This window comes from Pleurodeles waltl, chromosome 7, assembly GCF_031143425.1.
Source record: "Pleurodeles waltl isolate 20211129_DDA chromosome 7, aPleWal1.hap1.20221129, whole genome shotgun sequence".
Lineage (NCBI taxonomy): Eukaryota > Metazoa > Chordata > Amphibia > Caudata > Salamandridae > Pleurodeles > Pleurodeles waltl.
The window spans coordinates 551,188,657-551,206,951 of NC_090446.1; the positions used below are offsets into that span (position 1 = coordinate 551,188,657).

At 42.1% G+C, this 18,295-nt stretch overlaps 1 protein-coding gene across 2 annotated transcripts in view; it reads right to left on the reverse strand.

Annotated features, from left to right (window-relative positions):
* LOC138304332 (integrin alpha-M-like) overlaps window positions 1–18,295 on the reverse strand; it is a 628,283-nt gene that overhangs the window by 18,544 nt on the left and 591,444 nt on the right. For both annotated transcript variants that reach the window (XM_069244296.1, XM_069244297.1), the window contains 2 exons: window positions 17,693–17,806; window positions 13,141–13,245 (listed from right to left, as the gene is read on the reverse strand). In XM_069244296.1, the coding sequence (XP_069100397.1) occupies window positions 13,141–13,245; window positions 17,693–17,806 (219 nt within the window). The remainder of the gene's footprint in view (window positions 1–13,140; window positions 13,246–17,692; window positions 17,807–18,295) is intronic.

Sequence of the window (18,295 nt, forward strand, 5' to 3'; positions counted from 1 at the left end):
AGTAGCACATTGTATTTTGCACTCAGTCACAATTTTTTGTTTTAACTCAAAAGCATTACAGTTTTTATGTTTGGCTGGCTGAGCGATTATTCTTATGTGGAAGTTCTTGCTTCTTGAGTGGTGGTAAGCTGAGGCTCCATGTTTCTACCTAGCGTCACTTTGTGGAGGTGAAACTGTGACCCCTTACAGTGCCCCTGTACAGCAAGCAGGACAGAAATGGGATGATATTTATATGTAAGGCACAATTCCAGTACAGAAGAGTTGTCCTATTAAACCCCTGACATACATTGACCAACCAATCACACTCCCAAAGCAGTACATAAAAAGTCCAAGGGAGTAAACTCAAATAACCTCTTGTTTAAGTAGTGTGTCATATTAAACCCACTTCTAAACTTCTCTTTGAAGTCCGTGATTTAAGTTGACTCCTGGATTTTTTGGGTTTTTGCAAAAATAATTGAGAATGCTAACTCCCAGTGTCCACTTTTAAGATAAGGTCTGCTGTTGCACAGATGGGATATAAGACTCTGGGCTGTTTACTCATAAACACATGAGCATGTAGCGCACACATGTGTGCACTAAGTGTTTGAGGCAATCGTCTTGTTTATCCAGGTACGTGTGTAGAGGTAGCATGTTGAAGAAGGAGCCCCTCAGGGATTGGTGCGGTCCTGATGTGGGCATTATAATGCGAGTGGGAATTCATAGTGGACATCTGTAATGATAACTAAAAAAGTCTATGGGCTTGATTTAGATGTTGGTGTAGGGAAAACTCCACCACAAACGTGATGGATATCCTGTCCACCGTATTACGCTCCCTATAAGATAGAATGGGATTGTAATACGAAGGATAGGTCTGTGTCCTGTTTGTAATGTTTGTGACAGAGTATTCCCCTCTGCCAACTTCTAAATCAGACCCTATAATCTTTACTGAGTTTTATGGCTGAAACCTAAACCACTATAGTCTCACTCTGCACAAACCTAGAGATACAGGTCATGCATCATTCCTAGGGTATAAATGTAGTGTGAGTGCATTTCAAAGTCACTTTTGTGTTACTGGTAGCCCTTATATTCCAGGCCTTTTTCCCATACTGGGCCAAGTTAATTATTCTGCTGGCCAGCAGGAGGATCAAAGGCCTTGCCACACAATAGGGCTATTTGCCAGTGCGTGTCCCTGTTCCTGGGAAATGAAGTGGTGGTGAGGAAATTTGCATACCCTAATTAGCTCTTCACAACTCACCTGGACTGGGCAAGTCCAAGCCAACAGAAACAGAGGAGGACAGACAGACCTCCAGAATCAAACACAAAGGGTTTTTCCCCTTTAAAGCTTTATTGAGAAGGAATAAGTCAGCTAAGTCGGTTGGGGATGGGGGTGAGGCTCTCAGGTATGCTCTTTCCGTAGACCGCTTCAAGCTGGCACATTGAAATGGACCAGAAGCTTTTCGGGATGGTTGGGGAAGGGGTTGAGTGACATTGTGATACGTTAGGATTAGTCAGAGATACCTAGCTTCTAGAACATTCCACCCCCATGTAAAAACCATGCAAAATGGACAGGCTGTTGAAATCGCACTGGACCTGGGAGTGACAAAGGCAAAAGAATACCTAGCAGGAAGAAGAAGCCATCCAACCCACAATGAAAAGGTTGACTTAAGGACTTTGGCACCAACTGGAACCAATAGACTGGTAGTGTTTCTCCAGTGCCAGTGGTGTTGGCCCCCTAAGGCACTTTGAGGGTCAGGAAAGGGATGGACCTGCTTGTGGGCAGTGGCATTGAGAGTTTGTCTGGATCGACCGTGATCTTGCCCTGCAGATAAGTGACATCCAAAAGGAGGGGTCACCGACTCCTCTGCTGACAGGCAGTTGCTCTGTGCAATAGCCGAAGCCATGAGACACGTGGCAGAGAAGGTATTTTGTGACCGACTGCAGAGGGACTGTTGAAGGGCCCAAGGTAAAGGCAGGTGCCAGACACCCAGATAGCAAAGAGGTCTAGCATCATGAGGAGCAGTTAAACCCAGCTCCAGGAAGAAAAATAATATCTGGAGGCCAAACATAAGCATGTGTGGGCACAGGCCAGGTGTGGGGCCTCCTCACCATGATCATCCATGGCCCCAAGGACCCCATCTGATGAGGCTTGACACACGTGAACATTGCTCCAGAGGAACCCATACCCCTGGGACAGAAGAGGAGCATCCCATCAGCACTACCAATGCAGTGTGCCTCCCCTGCTCCCTGTGGCTGTGTCTGAGTGTGTCAGCTGGGAAGGGAGCTGGCTGTGCAGCACAGAAATAAACTTTCCGCATATGCAAGCATTCAATGGTTGCCTTTAAGCAGAGGCAGAGGACATAGCTGGGAAAAGAACAAATCTAGCAAGGACACTTTCAGTACAAAGCTTTTTTCAAAGCAATAAAGTCACTAATTAAATATTCACTGCTACAGGAAAAGGAGAAACCCTGAATCCTCGGGGGCACTACAAAAGATTGCTAATAGGCTTCTGGGGTGGCGCAGAAAGGGCAGAGGCACCATCAACAAGTGTATTCTTTGGCCTGTCAGAGGTACTGCAGACCCCCAGGAGTGCTCCCCAAAATGTCGCTCTAACTCTCGCAAGGGATTACACTAAGGACTCCAGCAGTAGTTTTCAATCCTTTCAAGCACTTTTAGAATTTATACAAGGGCACTAAAGTTTTAGGACACCTGTTGATGGTTCTTAAAGTTGCAGTGGCAGGATTTTAAAGCCAGATGAAAGATTATTGCACGTATTATATTGAAATTGCATTGCTTTATTGACAATGATAATAATGATATTGAAATGATATATGGTTTAATCATGGTCAAGAAAGGTTTTATTGGCATGCTGAATCCAAGCATTACTTGTCTTAATGAAGGTTGTTGACATATTTTTAAATGCTTTAATGACAACACCAAGGTTAACACTGAGCCATGCACAAGAGGTCCTAAGGAACAGTTGAGTTATGACGCCACAATGTCAGAGCCAGTAACCAAGGGAAAAGAAAGGTCACAGAACATTATTAAAGTTGCAGTTAAAAAAAAAAAGCTTTTCATTCTTCTGTTGTTTTTCTGGAACAACAGTGATAAGCAGAAAGGAACAATGTATGGCAAAATGTTGATTTTTTCCAAGCTTTAAGTAATAATAGGAAAGATAGACGCTCTGATTATTTCTATTCGTTTTGCCATAGAGCATTTAAAAAAAAAATCTGATTTATCCTAAATTGATCTTTATATCTTTTTGAAACAAATATCTTTTTTGTTGTATTTAATTTTGCACAAGGGTTTCTATTTGCATTCTTCTTGTTTACAGACATCATATCTCTTTGGAATGAAAGAGCAACACTTCAAGTATGCAAGTAGTTTGTGGGAAGGGTTATACTGTGACGATGTATTAAAAAGAAATACGAACCCCTTGCTGTACATTATGAGGCCGTTGTAAGTCACTTGTGAGATCTGTAAGCTTGTAAAGGTGGTTACAGAACTCCTTTGTGACTTGGTGTATTCTTAAAATGTACAACAGAGGGGTATTTTGGGCCATATATTAAGGCAACATGATCGATCTGCAACTATATTGACTGCAGAATATCCACTATTATATACTGTAAAGATAAGAATATAGAGGTAAATGTATTTTTACAATTTTAACTCCACATCTATTTATCTAAAAAATTTGCATATTCTTTTAACATGATGATATGTACAACCACGGCCTGTCCTTTAGGGTGGAGGGGCCACACCCCACCCACCTTTTGCCCCTCATGAAGAGTGCCTCTCAGGCTGAGCAAAGGTCAGCCTGACAGACACCCTTTGTTCAGCTCAGGCAGCCAGGAGCTAGACAAACGTGATTTGCGCAGACTCAGGGCTACCTGAGCTGAACTTTGCTGGGCTGAAGATGTCACAGCTCCTATGGGCGTGACCTCCTGGGCTCAACAAAGGTCCCTCGAGGGCCTCCCCCTCGGAGATGAGGGAAAGCGTCACCAATTGACTTTGTTTAAGCCCTGAAGCGCCCAGGGTGAGTGTCAATCAGTGACACTTCGTCACAGAGTGGGGTGGGGTCAGAAGTCTCACTGACCCCATCCCACACTGCGACAGATTTGGGACTGCTGCCTTCCCTCATTGGCTGACCTAAGGTCAGTCACTAAGGAAAGGCAGCAGTCCCAACCCTCCTGGGACCTCCGAGCTGAAGGTAAGTGTATGTGTGTTGTGTGTGTATTTTTTAAATGAATGTTTGGTGCATGCGTTTATGTTTGAATGCTGATGAGTGTTGTGAATGGATGTGAGTGCGTGTGTGAGTGAATGAGTGTTAGTGTGCTTCCCGCCCGCCCCACTCCCTCCTAAAATTACCGGCCGCCACTGGATATGTATATCCTAAAAGTAAGTAGAGGTGGAGTTAAGAGACTGCTTTGACAGTCAAAGTTGCTCTCTGTAAGATCGCATAAAACAATTTTTTTTAACATAATTAGACACTTGTATCCCACCATAGAATTAATGAACGTACATACCATTAGCAGACTCAAATTATTCCCTGAAATATATTGTGATCAAAGTTGTCAAGTAAGCTTATGTGGTATGGAGGATCACATTCTTTAAGCCAGTATTCTGAAAGTCTCTGGGCAACAAATACCAGGCACCCAAAAGAGTCTTATCTCTGTTTCTAGTAATCCCAGCTCAATCTGCGGTGGTGATCTCTGCTTCCCAGAAGGTTATGAAGGAGTCCTTCCTCATGGACAAGAAGGAAACAGGTTTGCAACCTACAGCCAGAAATCGACTCAGTCCACAGGTCTCTCAACTAGGAAAGCTAACACCAACACGATCATTGCAAGCTACAGGCTTCCCCTGTGGCATAGATTCGTTATTTTACCTTCTCAATCCTAGACGATGCCTAGGAAACCCATGATCATGGATGTATTTGTTGCTCTGCACAGGCAGATACAGGTGAATTATTGGAGACTGAGGGTTATGAGAAAGTAATTGGAAAGATGTTTTTTCACCCACTGGAGCAACAAGATTCCCCACAACTAGCAAGCTATCCCCATCACCGATAAAAGACTGTGCACCTTCCAAGCAGTACTGGCAAGAAATTACCACAGCATAAAAAGTTCTCTTTTCAATCATTCTGGACTGTTTTCACTCCATGGCCCTCCAAGCTGCCTCTTCTTCTTTGCTCAGCCTCCCAGCGTAAGTGCAGGCACTTCACAGGAAAAAACAAGCCCCCTAGGTTTAACCACGGCTACGAAGCCCCAGTGAATTGCACAGGGCTCTGTCGTCCATTAAATTTGATCTCAGCTCGACCAATATACTCCAGTGTTGAAAATAAATTATTTCACTATAACTATTGGGCCATACATGGCTCTGTGGCGTGAAAAAGCTATCCACTACAGATATTCAGGCAAACTCTCCCTCAGCCACTTCCTGGGAACTTCTACAGTAGAATACGTCTCCCCCTTTTGAAAACAATGGTGCTAGTTTGATACACAGCAACGACACTGGATTATAACTTGCAGCACTAAATTGTGAAGAAATAGGAAAATATGGAGGGTTCTCACCCATCTAAGATAACTATGTTCTCAACCAGTTCCTCCCATACCCTTCAGCTTGGTAGTTCAAGATGCTAATGTGTAGGAAAATTACGGTTTTGCATGATCACCCCAATTTTATGTGAACCAATGCTGCTGGTGTTTTGGCTGTGTGTACTGAGACTCTGCTTAGCAGGCCCTAGTGTGTGTGCTCTGACCCTTAAAACATGCTGAAACTGGTTACACTCCTGATTGGCAAATTTATTTTACCCAGCTTTATGTCCCTAGTATATGGTACAAGTGTACCCAGGTCCTGTAAGATAAATGTCAGTAGTAGACTGCAGCACCCATTGTGCATCCACAACAGCAGCAGAAAAAACATGACTGTAGGCCTGCAAATGTGACCTGTCAAAATCACCCTTTTCAGTCCTTAACGCCCAGGCCATTGTTGCCAGGTTGGTGTGCATTTGGCTTCGATCAATAGATATTTTAATGGAACAGGGAAGGAGTTTTGTGCTCATCTCATTGAATGCAAAATGTTAGACCCATCAGTCTTAGGGTGGTCTTCCCCAAAACCTTTTGCCTAACTCCTTCATTTCTTCTGGACCCATTACTGGACTCTGCAAACTCTACTATTGCTAACCAGTGCTAAGGTGCTTGTGCTCTCTCCTTCAAACGTGGTTACTTTAGCTTACACCCAATTGGCACATTTAATTTGCTTGTAAGTACCTCGTAATGTGGTACTCCTTGTACTCATGCCTGAAAATTAAGGGGCAGATTTATGGAAAGTGGCGCTGCACTGAGTGCAGTGCCACTTTCCCTGTGCCTTTTACCACTCCCCCCTACCACTACCATGTGTGTGCAGTATTTAAAATGCAGCGCACAATGTCGCAGGGTAGGGGGCAATAGCATCATTTTTCATGATGCTATTGATGTACTCTGCAGGAGTAGTGCCACAATATTGGCGCTACTCCTGTAGAGTACATAGAGGGCCATTATAAGTAATGGAAGTCCCCTTTTAACGCATGCTCTGAGCAAGCGTTAAAAGTGCTGTACAAAATGACACAAGGAAATCTCTTAGATTTCCTTGTGTCATTTGTCCGGCCTCCCTAATGGGGGAATGCCTCCTTTGCATACATTATGCCTAGCGTAGGCATAATGTAGCGCAAAGGGTTACAAAGTGGCGCAATGCATGCATTGCACCACTGTGTAAATATGGCACTAGGATTTTGGCCTTGTTGGGCCACATTAGCGTAAACAAGACTTTAATGTGGCTCAAGGTGGGGCTAGGGGCTTATAAGTATGCCCCTAAATGCTACTAGTCGGCCTGCAACAGTTCTTGTGCCACCCACCTAAGTAGCCCTTTAAAGGAGTCTCAGGCCTGCCATCTCAGCCTGTGTGTGCAATTTTAAACTGCCATTTTGACCTGGCAAGGTAAACCTCTTGCCAGGCCCAAACCTTCCTTTTTAATACAGATTGGTCACCCCCAGGGTAGATCCTGTACAGCCCAGAGGTCTGGGTGCCATGGATCTAAAAAGATGGACATGTACTTTTAAGTTTTACATGCCTTGGTAGTGAAAAACCCCTGAATTCTTTTACTACTGCGAAGCCTCCCTCCACCATAGGATAACATTGGGTTAATTTATTACATTTATTAAGTGATAATATGAACAGGTAGAAATGTCGAATTTGATGGCTAAATGATTGTACTTTAAAGCTCTCTTTAATAATAAAATCGGATTTTAAGTCGGAATTCTGAGAAAGCCATTTTTAGAAAGTTGCCATTTTCCTCTCCCAACCATTTGGTGTCTGTAGCCCATATCGTGGATCACATGACTAGGTGTGGTTGACAGTTGGCCTTTGTGTATTGCTCCCATATAGCAAAACAAAGGGGAATAGGAGATAGCAGCATAGTCCATTTCTGACTTGCTGTAGGGAAGGGGCCGTCAACAAGCACACTTGCACATCGCAAAGGCTCTGCCTGAGCACTCTTACAAAGGAGTTTGACAGTGGTCTTTTATGACCCCAGACAAGCTGGGTCAGGGCACGGGGGCTGGAAATTCCAACACCTCTAGGGGTGGAGACCTCCAGAACCTTTGTCTACTTCAAAGCTGGCACCAGGTGTAAATATTGGAATCTCAAATCCAAATCTTCAGTACACCTCTGGACCTGAGGAAGACTCAGATAGACTGCTGTGCTGTTTTACCAGAAGGACTGCTACACTGTTGCCCTGCTGCCCTGCTTCCTGAATGGAGGACGGAACCTGCTTCTTGAACCTAGGACCACCAGAGTGTCTCCAAGGGTCATTTGTCTGGCCTCCTGATCAGAAGCTTCAGGGAGAGAACAGGCTTCAACCATCTTGACCAGGCATCTTGACTCAGTCTGCTGGGATTCTTGTTCCCCAAGTCCTAGACACCTGGAAGTGTACCTGAAGGTGCCCTGCCAGCCTCGCTGGGGTCCAATGGGCAGAACTAACACAGTGCAATACATCTCCTTTAGGCTCCGCTTTGGAACTGCCACTGTGCAATGTAACCCCGGCATAGGACTTAGCATCAGGGACTGCAGTCTCCTCAGAACCACTGCTGAGTTGCAAATCCTCGACACAGGCTTTTGCATTGCAAGCCCCTTGTCAAACACATCCTCGATGATAACTCAGGATGCCACATTGCAGGATCCAGAACTTCTTTGAACCAGCCAGTGCATAACGCCTCTTTGACGCTTGAATTTGCATTGCAAGCCCCTTATCATAGGCATCCTCAATGATAATTTTGGACCTCACATTACAGCCTCGCAGCTCCATGGAACTGCTCCTGCGCGACGCTTCCTCAATGTGATAATGCAACACTCTGCAACCAGGATTTAAGGTACTCTTGTTCAACGGGCATAAATGGGTCCCTGTTTCCTGCCCAAGCTCCATCACGGTTGGCCTGAACTTGTGACTTTGTCACAGTCTGGCGCAACCAGATAACAACATCTCGATCTTTGTGCTTTTAGGCACTATTTCCACTTAAATCTTTAAAACTGCATATCTCTAGTTCTACTGATTGGAATGTTGTTGATTTGGTCCTAAATATGTTATTAACATCACTCTACTTTTCTAAATTGGTGTAGATTTTTTTTCTTGTGTTGTGTTTTCACTTCACAACAGTTTGAAGTGCTGCATAAATATGTTACAGCATTTCCTGTAAGTTAAGCATGGGTTCCATTTACCAGGCTACCACAGAGTTAAGCTTAGCTTAACTTGGGGTCTGATTGTGTTTCACCCTGACAGGGATTGTGGTTGCTCCTTGAGTAGAGTTTCACACCCCTCAACCGCTAACCCAATTTCTAACATGACACATCACTTAATAAGACCAGTTTGATTTTGTCAGCCAATGGCCTGCAAAGCAGCAACACCTTAACAAAGAATGTGGCCTATGGCATGGGTACTGGTAGTACATAAACATTAGTGATGTGCTGCCTGCCAATCCCCAGCAACTGTGACATTGTTCAGCATTCCGTCCATCACTTGTTCTTTTTGCATTTGACTGCCTATCCCCAGCAACTGCGGTCAGCTTTGGCAGGAGAGACTTGAAGTCCATCGACAGTTCCTTGCTAGCTGAAGAAAAGTCAGAGAAAAATTCCATGGTGCATTATGAAATGTTTGTCTTCACAATAGAATCAGATACACTAAGAACATTAAGGGATGCTCATTTACATAGAAACATAATTGTACCCTGAGAAGGTTGTATTTTACCCCTCTTAGAACCCCACAACATTTCATGTGTTGCCCTAGTTCTGAGTGGCAGATTAGGTTGATCCCAACTACTATGGTATTCATGTTCACATTTAACTTCAAGTGGAAGCTGTGCAAACCAGCTAAAGGAAGGTTTGAGTCAGGACAGGTTGCCATGCTACCCTTCTGCGGAGTCAGCATCAGACTTGAAGGTCAGAGTGCTTTGATCTAAAGGCAAAAGTGATCGATTCCACCTTTGCTTTGAGAACTTGCTTTAAATTAGCTTAAAACCCTCAATTCATTGCTAGATATTTCCCCTTCTCGTGTTGCTAGTGAACACCTTCTCCCCTGCATATATTCAATGTAGCCAAACTGCATATTACATTAATTGAAAACAATTTACAAGAAGGCCTTCACTGCTCGGCCTCATAACCTCCTAAACGTGAGCAGCCCAGAAAGCTTTCCAGTAAGTGATCAGTTTCAGAGAAGCAATGGTTCACAAACACAACATCATGACTCTCTCATTTATAAGAAAGCACTGAACTAGCACGATAGACCAGGTCTCCCGATTGGCCATATTGCATTGGAAATATGTTCTTGTGGCCAAGCAATGCCTGTATGTGGTATTTATAGACCTGCGATCGGCTTTTGATCTGGTCCCGAGAGACAAACTGTGGGAAGTGCTGGGCAGATTGGGAGTCCCAGAGGATCTATTACTCCTGTTAAAACGACTACATGAGAACACTTATGCCCAAGTGAGGTGGGGTGAACAAGGCGAACTGACAGAGCGGATCCCAATCAGAAGGGGAGTTCGCCAAGGTTGTGTGCTAGCCCCCCTACTGTTTACCATATTTATCAACGAAGTAGTAAAGGCTGTGTCCATAGGCCAGAATGATGCCCCTTCCCTGAATACACAAAAAATCCCCATCCTGCTCTTTGCCGATGATTCACTCCTCATTTCTAAAACACCAATGGGGTTGCAAACCCTTGTTAACCGGTTTAACCAATTTTGTAGCGATCATGGGTTGGAGGTTAATATTAACAAAACCAAACTGATGGTGTTATCCAAGGGACCTAGGAAAAAATGTTCCATTCATATTGAGGGAGTACCGTTGAAGGAAGTAAGCTCTATAGATTACCTGGGAGTTAGGCTAACCAGCAAACTATTATGGGAAGAGCAGATTATAAAAAGTGCAGGGCTCCTACAACACAGAGCCTCATCTATATTGCGTTTCTATCAAAGCACCTCTACCAAAGTTGTTTCCCCAGCAATAAAAATGTATACAGCTAAGGCTCAAAGTGCAGCCCTGTACGGAGCGGAGGTATGGGGTTGCGCTAACTGTAACAAGATCAGTGTGGGGGAAAACAACTTTGCAAGGGCCTTAACTGCATGTCCACGCACTACACCCTTGCTTCCATTATTTCTAGATCTGGGGTTAAGCCGAGTAGCAGATCTAGCTACTCTAAGACCCCTCCTTTATTGGATCAGGTTATGGATAACCCCCGAACTAGATATATATAAAACCGCATTACTCGATCTATTGAAATGCCAGAGCGCTAATACTCTACCCTGGATTCGCCGCGTGGCCCATTGGCTCTGGCTATTGGGTCTGGGTGATTATTGGGAAAATCCCCATAAATTAGAGAGACGGCATAAAAACGTTTTAAAGTTAACCTATTGGTCTTATGTTAAGGACAACTACATAACCCACAAATCCCACGGCCGCTTAACTAATTCCTTCATTGATATTAAATGGTCCCCAATGTTTGAACCCTATTTGGATGTTATACCGGATTTGCAGGGCAAGAGCTTATATGCAAGGTTTCGTTTTGGCTCTCTGCCCCTGATGTCATTGATTCATAGGTGGGGGTCGATTAATCTTCCCGATATATGCCCTGCCTGTGGCAGTACTTTCGAAACCATCGAGCATTTCATGTTCTTTTGCCCAGCCTATGCGATTCCGCGACTAAAATGGATTCGCAATATTTGCAGGGACATGGGATTCAAGAACTGCTCTTTGGCTCTACGGGTTCTAAAAAGCCACAATTCAGCCGACGTAATTCTTTCAGTAAGCAAGTATTTAGCAACAGCTTGGCGCATACGATGCCATCTCCAAAAAGTAATCTAAGGTCTCATCTCTTCTATAGATAAGTTTTAGAGTCATATGTGCAATTTAAGTTATTGTTCCAATGTTTTTACACCAATTTATAGATGTGTATTTATTTATTTGCTTAAGAATTTTTTATTATCTTGTCATATGTGTTTTATGGTCATTGATCGAACAAAGCTGATGATGATGATAAATTATTGACCATGTGGTTTGGACAGGGCTTGGAATAGATCTTTCTCAGACAAATATGTGGGTAATCATCCTGTGTTTCTGCAATTATTTTCACTAGTGCTAGCCGCAAAGAGTTTTTTTATGCACCTGTCTGGTATTCGTGCCATCTTAACATGAATCCGATATCCATTTTAAGTTATTATATAAGCTTTTTATTTCACTGTGCTGGTGTCTCTAATGACTTGGCAGTGCCTAAATTTGCCTATATGATGATTGTGCCTGGAGCAGGCTCTTCATGTCAAAGTATGCTATCTAAACTATCAAGGAACTGTATCACTATGTAACATCAACCTAGCACTTTAAATTTTTAAATCTTGGGTCGGATTTTGAAGGTTTTAGAGTAGCTATTTTTATTCTAAAATTTATTTTAAGCCAGTGGGAAAGTATAATGGAACAAACGCACTCTTTTTGTACGATTTAATGTGTAACTTTTATGACCTATGGTCGAATAAAGTATATGATGATGATGAAGAAAGCACTGTCTTTCTATGGCGTGCCAAAAATCCTTCTGTCCTCTATTCTATCTTCCCATCAGGTGATTCATTGCCTAAGTATCTTGTACCTCCTGCATTTCCGTAGACTGTAGAGTTGATTCAAACCAATATTATTTTTCCCGTTTGCCTACGACATTTTACATTAGCCAATTTCTGTTTCCAACACAATGTTCTTTCCCCACTCTCTTTATAGCTACGGTATGTTCAGTTCATAGCAGCTGAATTACAAACATTCGTGCAAAACAATGGAGCAAGGCAACTTTCTGTGCTGCATGACAGGGAGAGAGCAGAAATGTGCCATGTTTACTACAGCATGGTGCATTCCTCCTCTCGACCTGCCCTGGAGCACTGGGAGCTGCCCAGGACCAATGAAGGCACCCTTGCACCATTGTGCAAGGGTGCCTGAACTACAGTCAGGATTGTTTTGTGCAGGAAGGGACACCATCCTGCACAAAAAACAATCCTCTGGGGCTTTGCAGCCCATGTAGAAAGAGGAAACAACAAGAAGAATTAAACAAATGTGTCCTTGTTACGCCTTACCTAGATAGGATTAGCATTTTGATGCATTCCCAGGTTTACTAGTCTTTGTAAATCTGGAAACATACAAAAGTCATACAAAGTGCAGTGGACTGGTTGGCGAAGAAAATATTTCTCTGCAATGGCACGCAAGATTTCACTGTTCTTGTACAATACTTTCTGTTCTGTCCCTTTCAACAACATTTATTTAAAAAGCACAACTCGTAGACAATAAAAAGACGGCATGAAATTCAAGAAACACAAAAGTGATTTACGGGAGATATTGCTCATGTAGCGAAAATGATGCCCAAAGCTTTTTTTCAGTACGTCTTGTCTTTCAGTTAACCTCATCAATCGCCCTTTTACATTAATTCTCCCTACCCCTGTCCCAATGTCTTCCCAAACCCAGAAATTCCCTTTTCTCCACTTTGACCAATATCTATTGAGCTCTAATTTACCATCCTCTTTAGTCATCTGTGCTCTTTTAGTGATTCTCAAGCTACCTTGTCAATCACAAAACGAAAACACAATAAAACGAAGAGGATAATGTACCATACCTGACTCGTCACAAAAGTGTCTTTAAGGTCGATCAGGTGAGCATACTTGTTCTCATCATACTTGATCTCTGCAGAACTGACCAGGGTCACCTTCTGCTGGTTAGTCTACAGGAGAACAATCAAAAGTAATAGTATTAAAGAATAGCATTAGAATAGGGAGAGGGTCGAAGAAGATGGTATGTCCTAGGTTGACATCAGTACGTGAGAAACCCCTAAGAAGTCAAGGTGTTGTCACCAACATAAAATTACAAGTGAAATACATGGCACAGCTAGACTATCCCTTTTTTGTTTGATATAATTGCGCACAGCTGTATAACTTGGGTAAATCATAATAGCTATGTTTTTTCAGTTCGAAAGCCCCACTGTAGCAAGTGGTTGAGATCTTCCAATTCAACTCCTGAAGAAGTGTCATGTTGTGCTGTTTATTTATTTATTTAGCACAAACCTGTGCCTAAGGGATTGTGGTGCTAGAACACAATTTGTAATGGTAATGCTCTAGTCATGAGGTGCCATGAGGTGCCACCAGGCTGTATGGTTGAACTTCAGCACTCGGGAAAGAAAAGGGATTGGTAGAAAGGTGTGGGACAGTAGTCAGTGATATTGAGAGAGCGTTATCTGGCTGTGCCATTACACCTCCTAAACATGAAAGGAAAGGGTGGTTGGTTTTCTACTAAACAAAAATAAATGTTTCTTTAACATGGTGCACAGTAAAATATACAAGCAAAGTGCACAGATAAATGCACTGTTTCATGTATGCCATATTTTATCATCATTTTAAAGAATGATTGTTACAGTATCTTAGAAATATTATTCTTCGTAATCATTATATATTTGACATGGAGTTTATTTAACCTGAAAACGTATTCATGTTTAATTAGTTTGCCAGAGTGAAGGCCAATATTTTCTGTGTTTTATCTCCAATGTGCAGTCTGCTTTTTGAAGGTTTTTCTCAACCTGCAGGTGGCAGAATCCAAGACCGAGTTATTAGGGGGCTCATTGTTTGAACTCATAAGAAAGGCCTGGTGGAGTGCTTTTAGAGGATGTGAGGAGTATCCTGGTCTGGCAGCTGTAAATCTTATGAAATTCTAGAGCACAAGAGTGTACCAGGGTTGACCACCGAGAACCCAGAAGGCCGAAGTGTCAATTAACAAGTTATAATTTGTGATTCTGTTTTTGAGCTGGGAAAGGTATTTGCTTATTAGATCATCCTTGGGAGAAACAAGATTTGAGTGAGGTCTAGTTAGGGGTAGGATTCAGATTCATTCTGCCCTTATCTGAGTGTGGACCTTATTTAGACACCTCTCATCTATGTGGTTTTATGCCACCACACCTCACTTGATGGAAACTTCATCCAGAAGTTGCTTACCACGTTCCTGAACCTATAGAATATTAGCATTGTTGGAAATTTTGATTAAATGGTTAGGCAGGAAAAGTTGGATTAAAAATCTATGCTTCAATTGTTTTTCCTTATTTTCTGCATTATTGCTATTGAATTAGTGGTCATTTACATGTTAGTTAAATTTCATATTGTACGATTCTTTAATTCACCTTTGGTTATTCTATCTATTTATATTATGATTTTGAGACTCATAGATGTACGTTTGACATTGAGTCTAAAATAAAGCCCTTTAAACTGTACGTTGGTCTTTGAAATTGAATGTGTGACTATCAAGTTACACTCTGGGTCTCCTCACTCTTTGGAACAGAGAAGAAAAATTAATCAGATCCCCGATTTTAGAAACAGGGCCTATAGCTGGAGCACTATGAAATGATACAGACTGTGGAGGCTGTAGTCCACAGTCTTTCAGTGAATGCTAGCTCACACTGTCTGATTGTGTTCCTTAAATCTGATGTGGTGTGACATATCTGTGCTGGAACTCAGCAAAAGTAGAGAAGTAGCAATCAACGAAGGAAGTATGAACTATTAAAGAGAACAAAGGAAACATGGATGGAGGGGGTTTCCCAAGGCTTGCTTGCACCACTTGCCATTTGAGAAAATATACAAAGTGGGGAGTATTTTATTTTTATGGTTATTCCCTATAAAGATGTAACTTTCTGCAGAACTACTGAATAAGAAGAACACTCATGGTGGCATCAGTGCATGGGAGAAACCAGCCACCCTACCGCGACCAAAGGCAGAGAAGGCTTCAGTTGCTCTCAGCTAGGTTGATGCTCTAGAAATGCATATACACACATACATCAATGTCAGGGGTGTAATGCAGGCCCTTGCAGCCCCTGCAGCATGGGGGATCAAGCCTTCAGAGGACCTCCAGCCCTAGAGGGGCGTCACAACCATCCCAGGACCAATTAATATATATGAGATATGGGAGACTAAGGGGCCTCTCTTCACATTCACAGGGAAGCCTATCATTTTGTGTTACACCACTAATCCGTATTGGACAGTTTTGCTGGTGATGCCTCATCTATATGTGTCAATGTATTAGAAGGTTTGGTGGTTGTAGGTGTGGGATCAACAAGGCCATGGAACTGGAGGATCATGTGCCCTTTAGCTGTAACCCATGACCTATTATATATATCCCTGCTACAATATGTTTGGGTTTTAAATTCAGGTCTCCTTTTAGAATTAGTTTTTGCCAATGTACAACTGTAGAAGGGATCGAAAAAGCCAAAATATTGAAGGGTAACAATATTGTGGTCATAATATTGAGGGACACAATATTGAATAGGTAAGTGCAACGGGTGAGGTATGGATTTACTATTCTTAACTCCCTATCTACGCACTTTGAAGAGGTGTATCTGTGGAGTTAGGCATAAAAAATCTACACAATTGTACCTTTAGCAATTATGTCGCTCGATATTCTATTCATATATTTGTGACCCTAATGTACTAATTATTGCTGCTATCATTTTGCCACATATGTTGTGTAGGAGGATAGTGTTCTATAGGTATACTACATACTGAGTGTGTGTGATAAGGGTAGTGATTAATGGACATCTAACTAAAATTACTGTTGGTGTCTCTGGCAGGTCTAATTTTAAATCTTTCCACAATTTTTCCTTTTGTTACTGAGTAATATTTAGGATTGTCAGAGGGGGAGGCTATAGCCTGTAACGTACAACACAACTGTTGGCCCAGGGAGTCTGGAGGGATCAACTGAGTGTGACCAAAACCTTGACAAGGGTCCGAAAGATAATGACTATGGTGTTTGTAGGTGGTTTTAGAAGGCAGCCAGTTATTTAAATGGGGGAAAGGTAAATTACTTCAATTGGAGCAGCACAGTTGTGGCTGCACACTGTCACAGAAGTAGTACAAAAATGTGACTGACATATTCTGTGTGTCTTAACATCATAAATGTAAATTGAAGTCTCAAAAACGACTTAGGGTGGTTACCCCTAACTTTTTGCCTGCCTCCCTCCACTTTTTAGATACTGTTTTTGCTGGTTTTCAGACTCTGCACATTGTACCACTGCTAACCAGTGCAAAAGTGCATATGCTCTCTCCCTTTAAATATGGTAACATTGGATCATACCCCATTGGACTATTTAATTTACTTATAAGTCCCTAGTACAAGCCTCCTCTTTATTGCACATCTGGAACAAAGATATTCAAGGTTAACCTCCTCATTGGAGCTCTGTGGGTTGGGAGATGTATCCAATGTTGCAACTGTGTGCTGTGAGAAAGAGAAATAATTGGGTTTCTGGTGGCGTGTTTACAGATATGGATGCTCCTAGAACTTTCAACTTCAGGTTAGTGTTCACACTGTTAGAGTTATAGCAGATTATTTTGAACTTTGAGAGGTGCAGACTTTTTCACACTCTATTTTTACCCTTATAGTGCATAGCTACATGCTAACACTGATTCATTTCTTTTTAAGACTTCTACTGGAGTCTTTATGAAGCTGACACCTACCTTGCTTCATTCCCAAACCTCTTGAGACCCTTCAGTCTGAACTTTCAAATTTGAGTTAGAACCTGAGTTAATGATCTTAAATCCATTCATGTTTAGAAGGAGCAATCCAATTCCTTTAAGAAATGACAATTTCTGTTCCTTAGTATCTGTATTGTTGTGATTGTAATTTCTGAATGCCTTGTGTTTTTGAGATTTAATTTATTCTGGTGTTTCAGCTTGCCGATTTTGATTCTGTACCTTTAACAATTTGATTTTGATCTGCACGTACATTGGAGAGACTACTAATTGGTAATAAACCTACTATATTCTCCATATCGATTCCTGGTCCTCATTGTTTGGCCAAATCGGCTTCACAAATTTAAAACTGTAAGCATTATTGCTAACTCCTTTGCCTCCCAGTCTACTACAAGATCCATCAGATGGAGACCACCTGCAGCTTCCATGCACACTCCTGCACTATGATCACCTTTTTTAAACAGTTAACTCAGCTCCCACATACATTTGAAATCATTTGGCCAGGTCAAGCATCAACTTCAGGTTTGTCTTATTTCGTAACAAGTCTCTGATCTCTTAAGCTGCTTCAACTTTCCAAATGTGATACTCTGCATGAGGTGGAGTCTCCATTGCTTAGATGTGTGTGAGATGAAACAGAAAGAATAAAACAAAAAGGAATGGTAATACCTGAGAGATCCAACTGGAAAGCACGTCTCCTTTTATGACAAAATCCAATTTCTGGTCTACCCTTAGTAATGTGACATTACACTGGACATGTTTACAGCGGGCAACACTGCAATCCTGCATGGTGGGAGGAAGCAGAAAAAATACATTGAGAATTAATTAGGTTATGTTTATAGACAAGGTGAAAACTATAGATGTGAACTATAGATGGAGTGTGAACTATAGATGGGTGTGTATGTGTGTGTGTTAGTGTGTATATATCAATAACCTGTGAGGGTCCCACTGGGTAAGTCTAGTTAGGTCAGCTTTTCCATAAAGAGGCATCTTTTGGTTTCCTAATGACTTTGGCTGTTCCAAGAATCTTTGATGAACTATCAAAACATGTTTCAGGGTGAACTGCAATGTAGGCGCTGACAAAAAGGAGTGGTTTAAAAGCAAATTTCCCTATGCATTTTCCATAAACTTCTTTAGACAATGCTACCGCAAAACCTGCTGAATGGAATTACTCCAAATTTGGTCAAAGCTAGATCTTGGTCTGCAGACTGTATTTTGTGTGATTTAGTGTTCATCTGTTCAATAGTTTTTGAGAAATAAAGATTCCAAAAT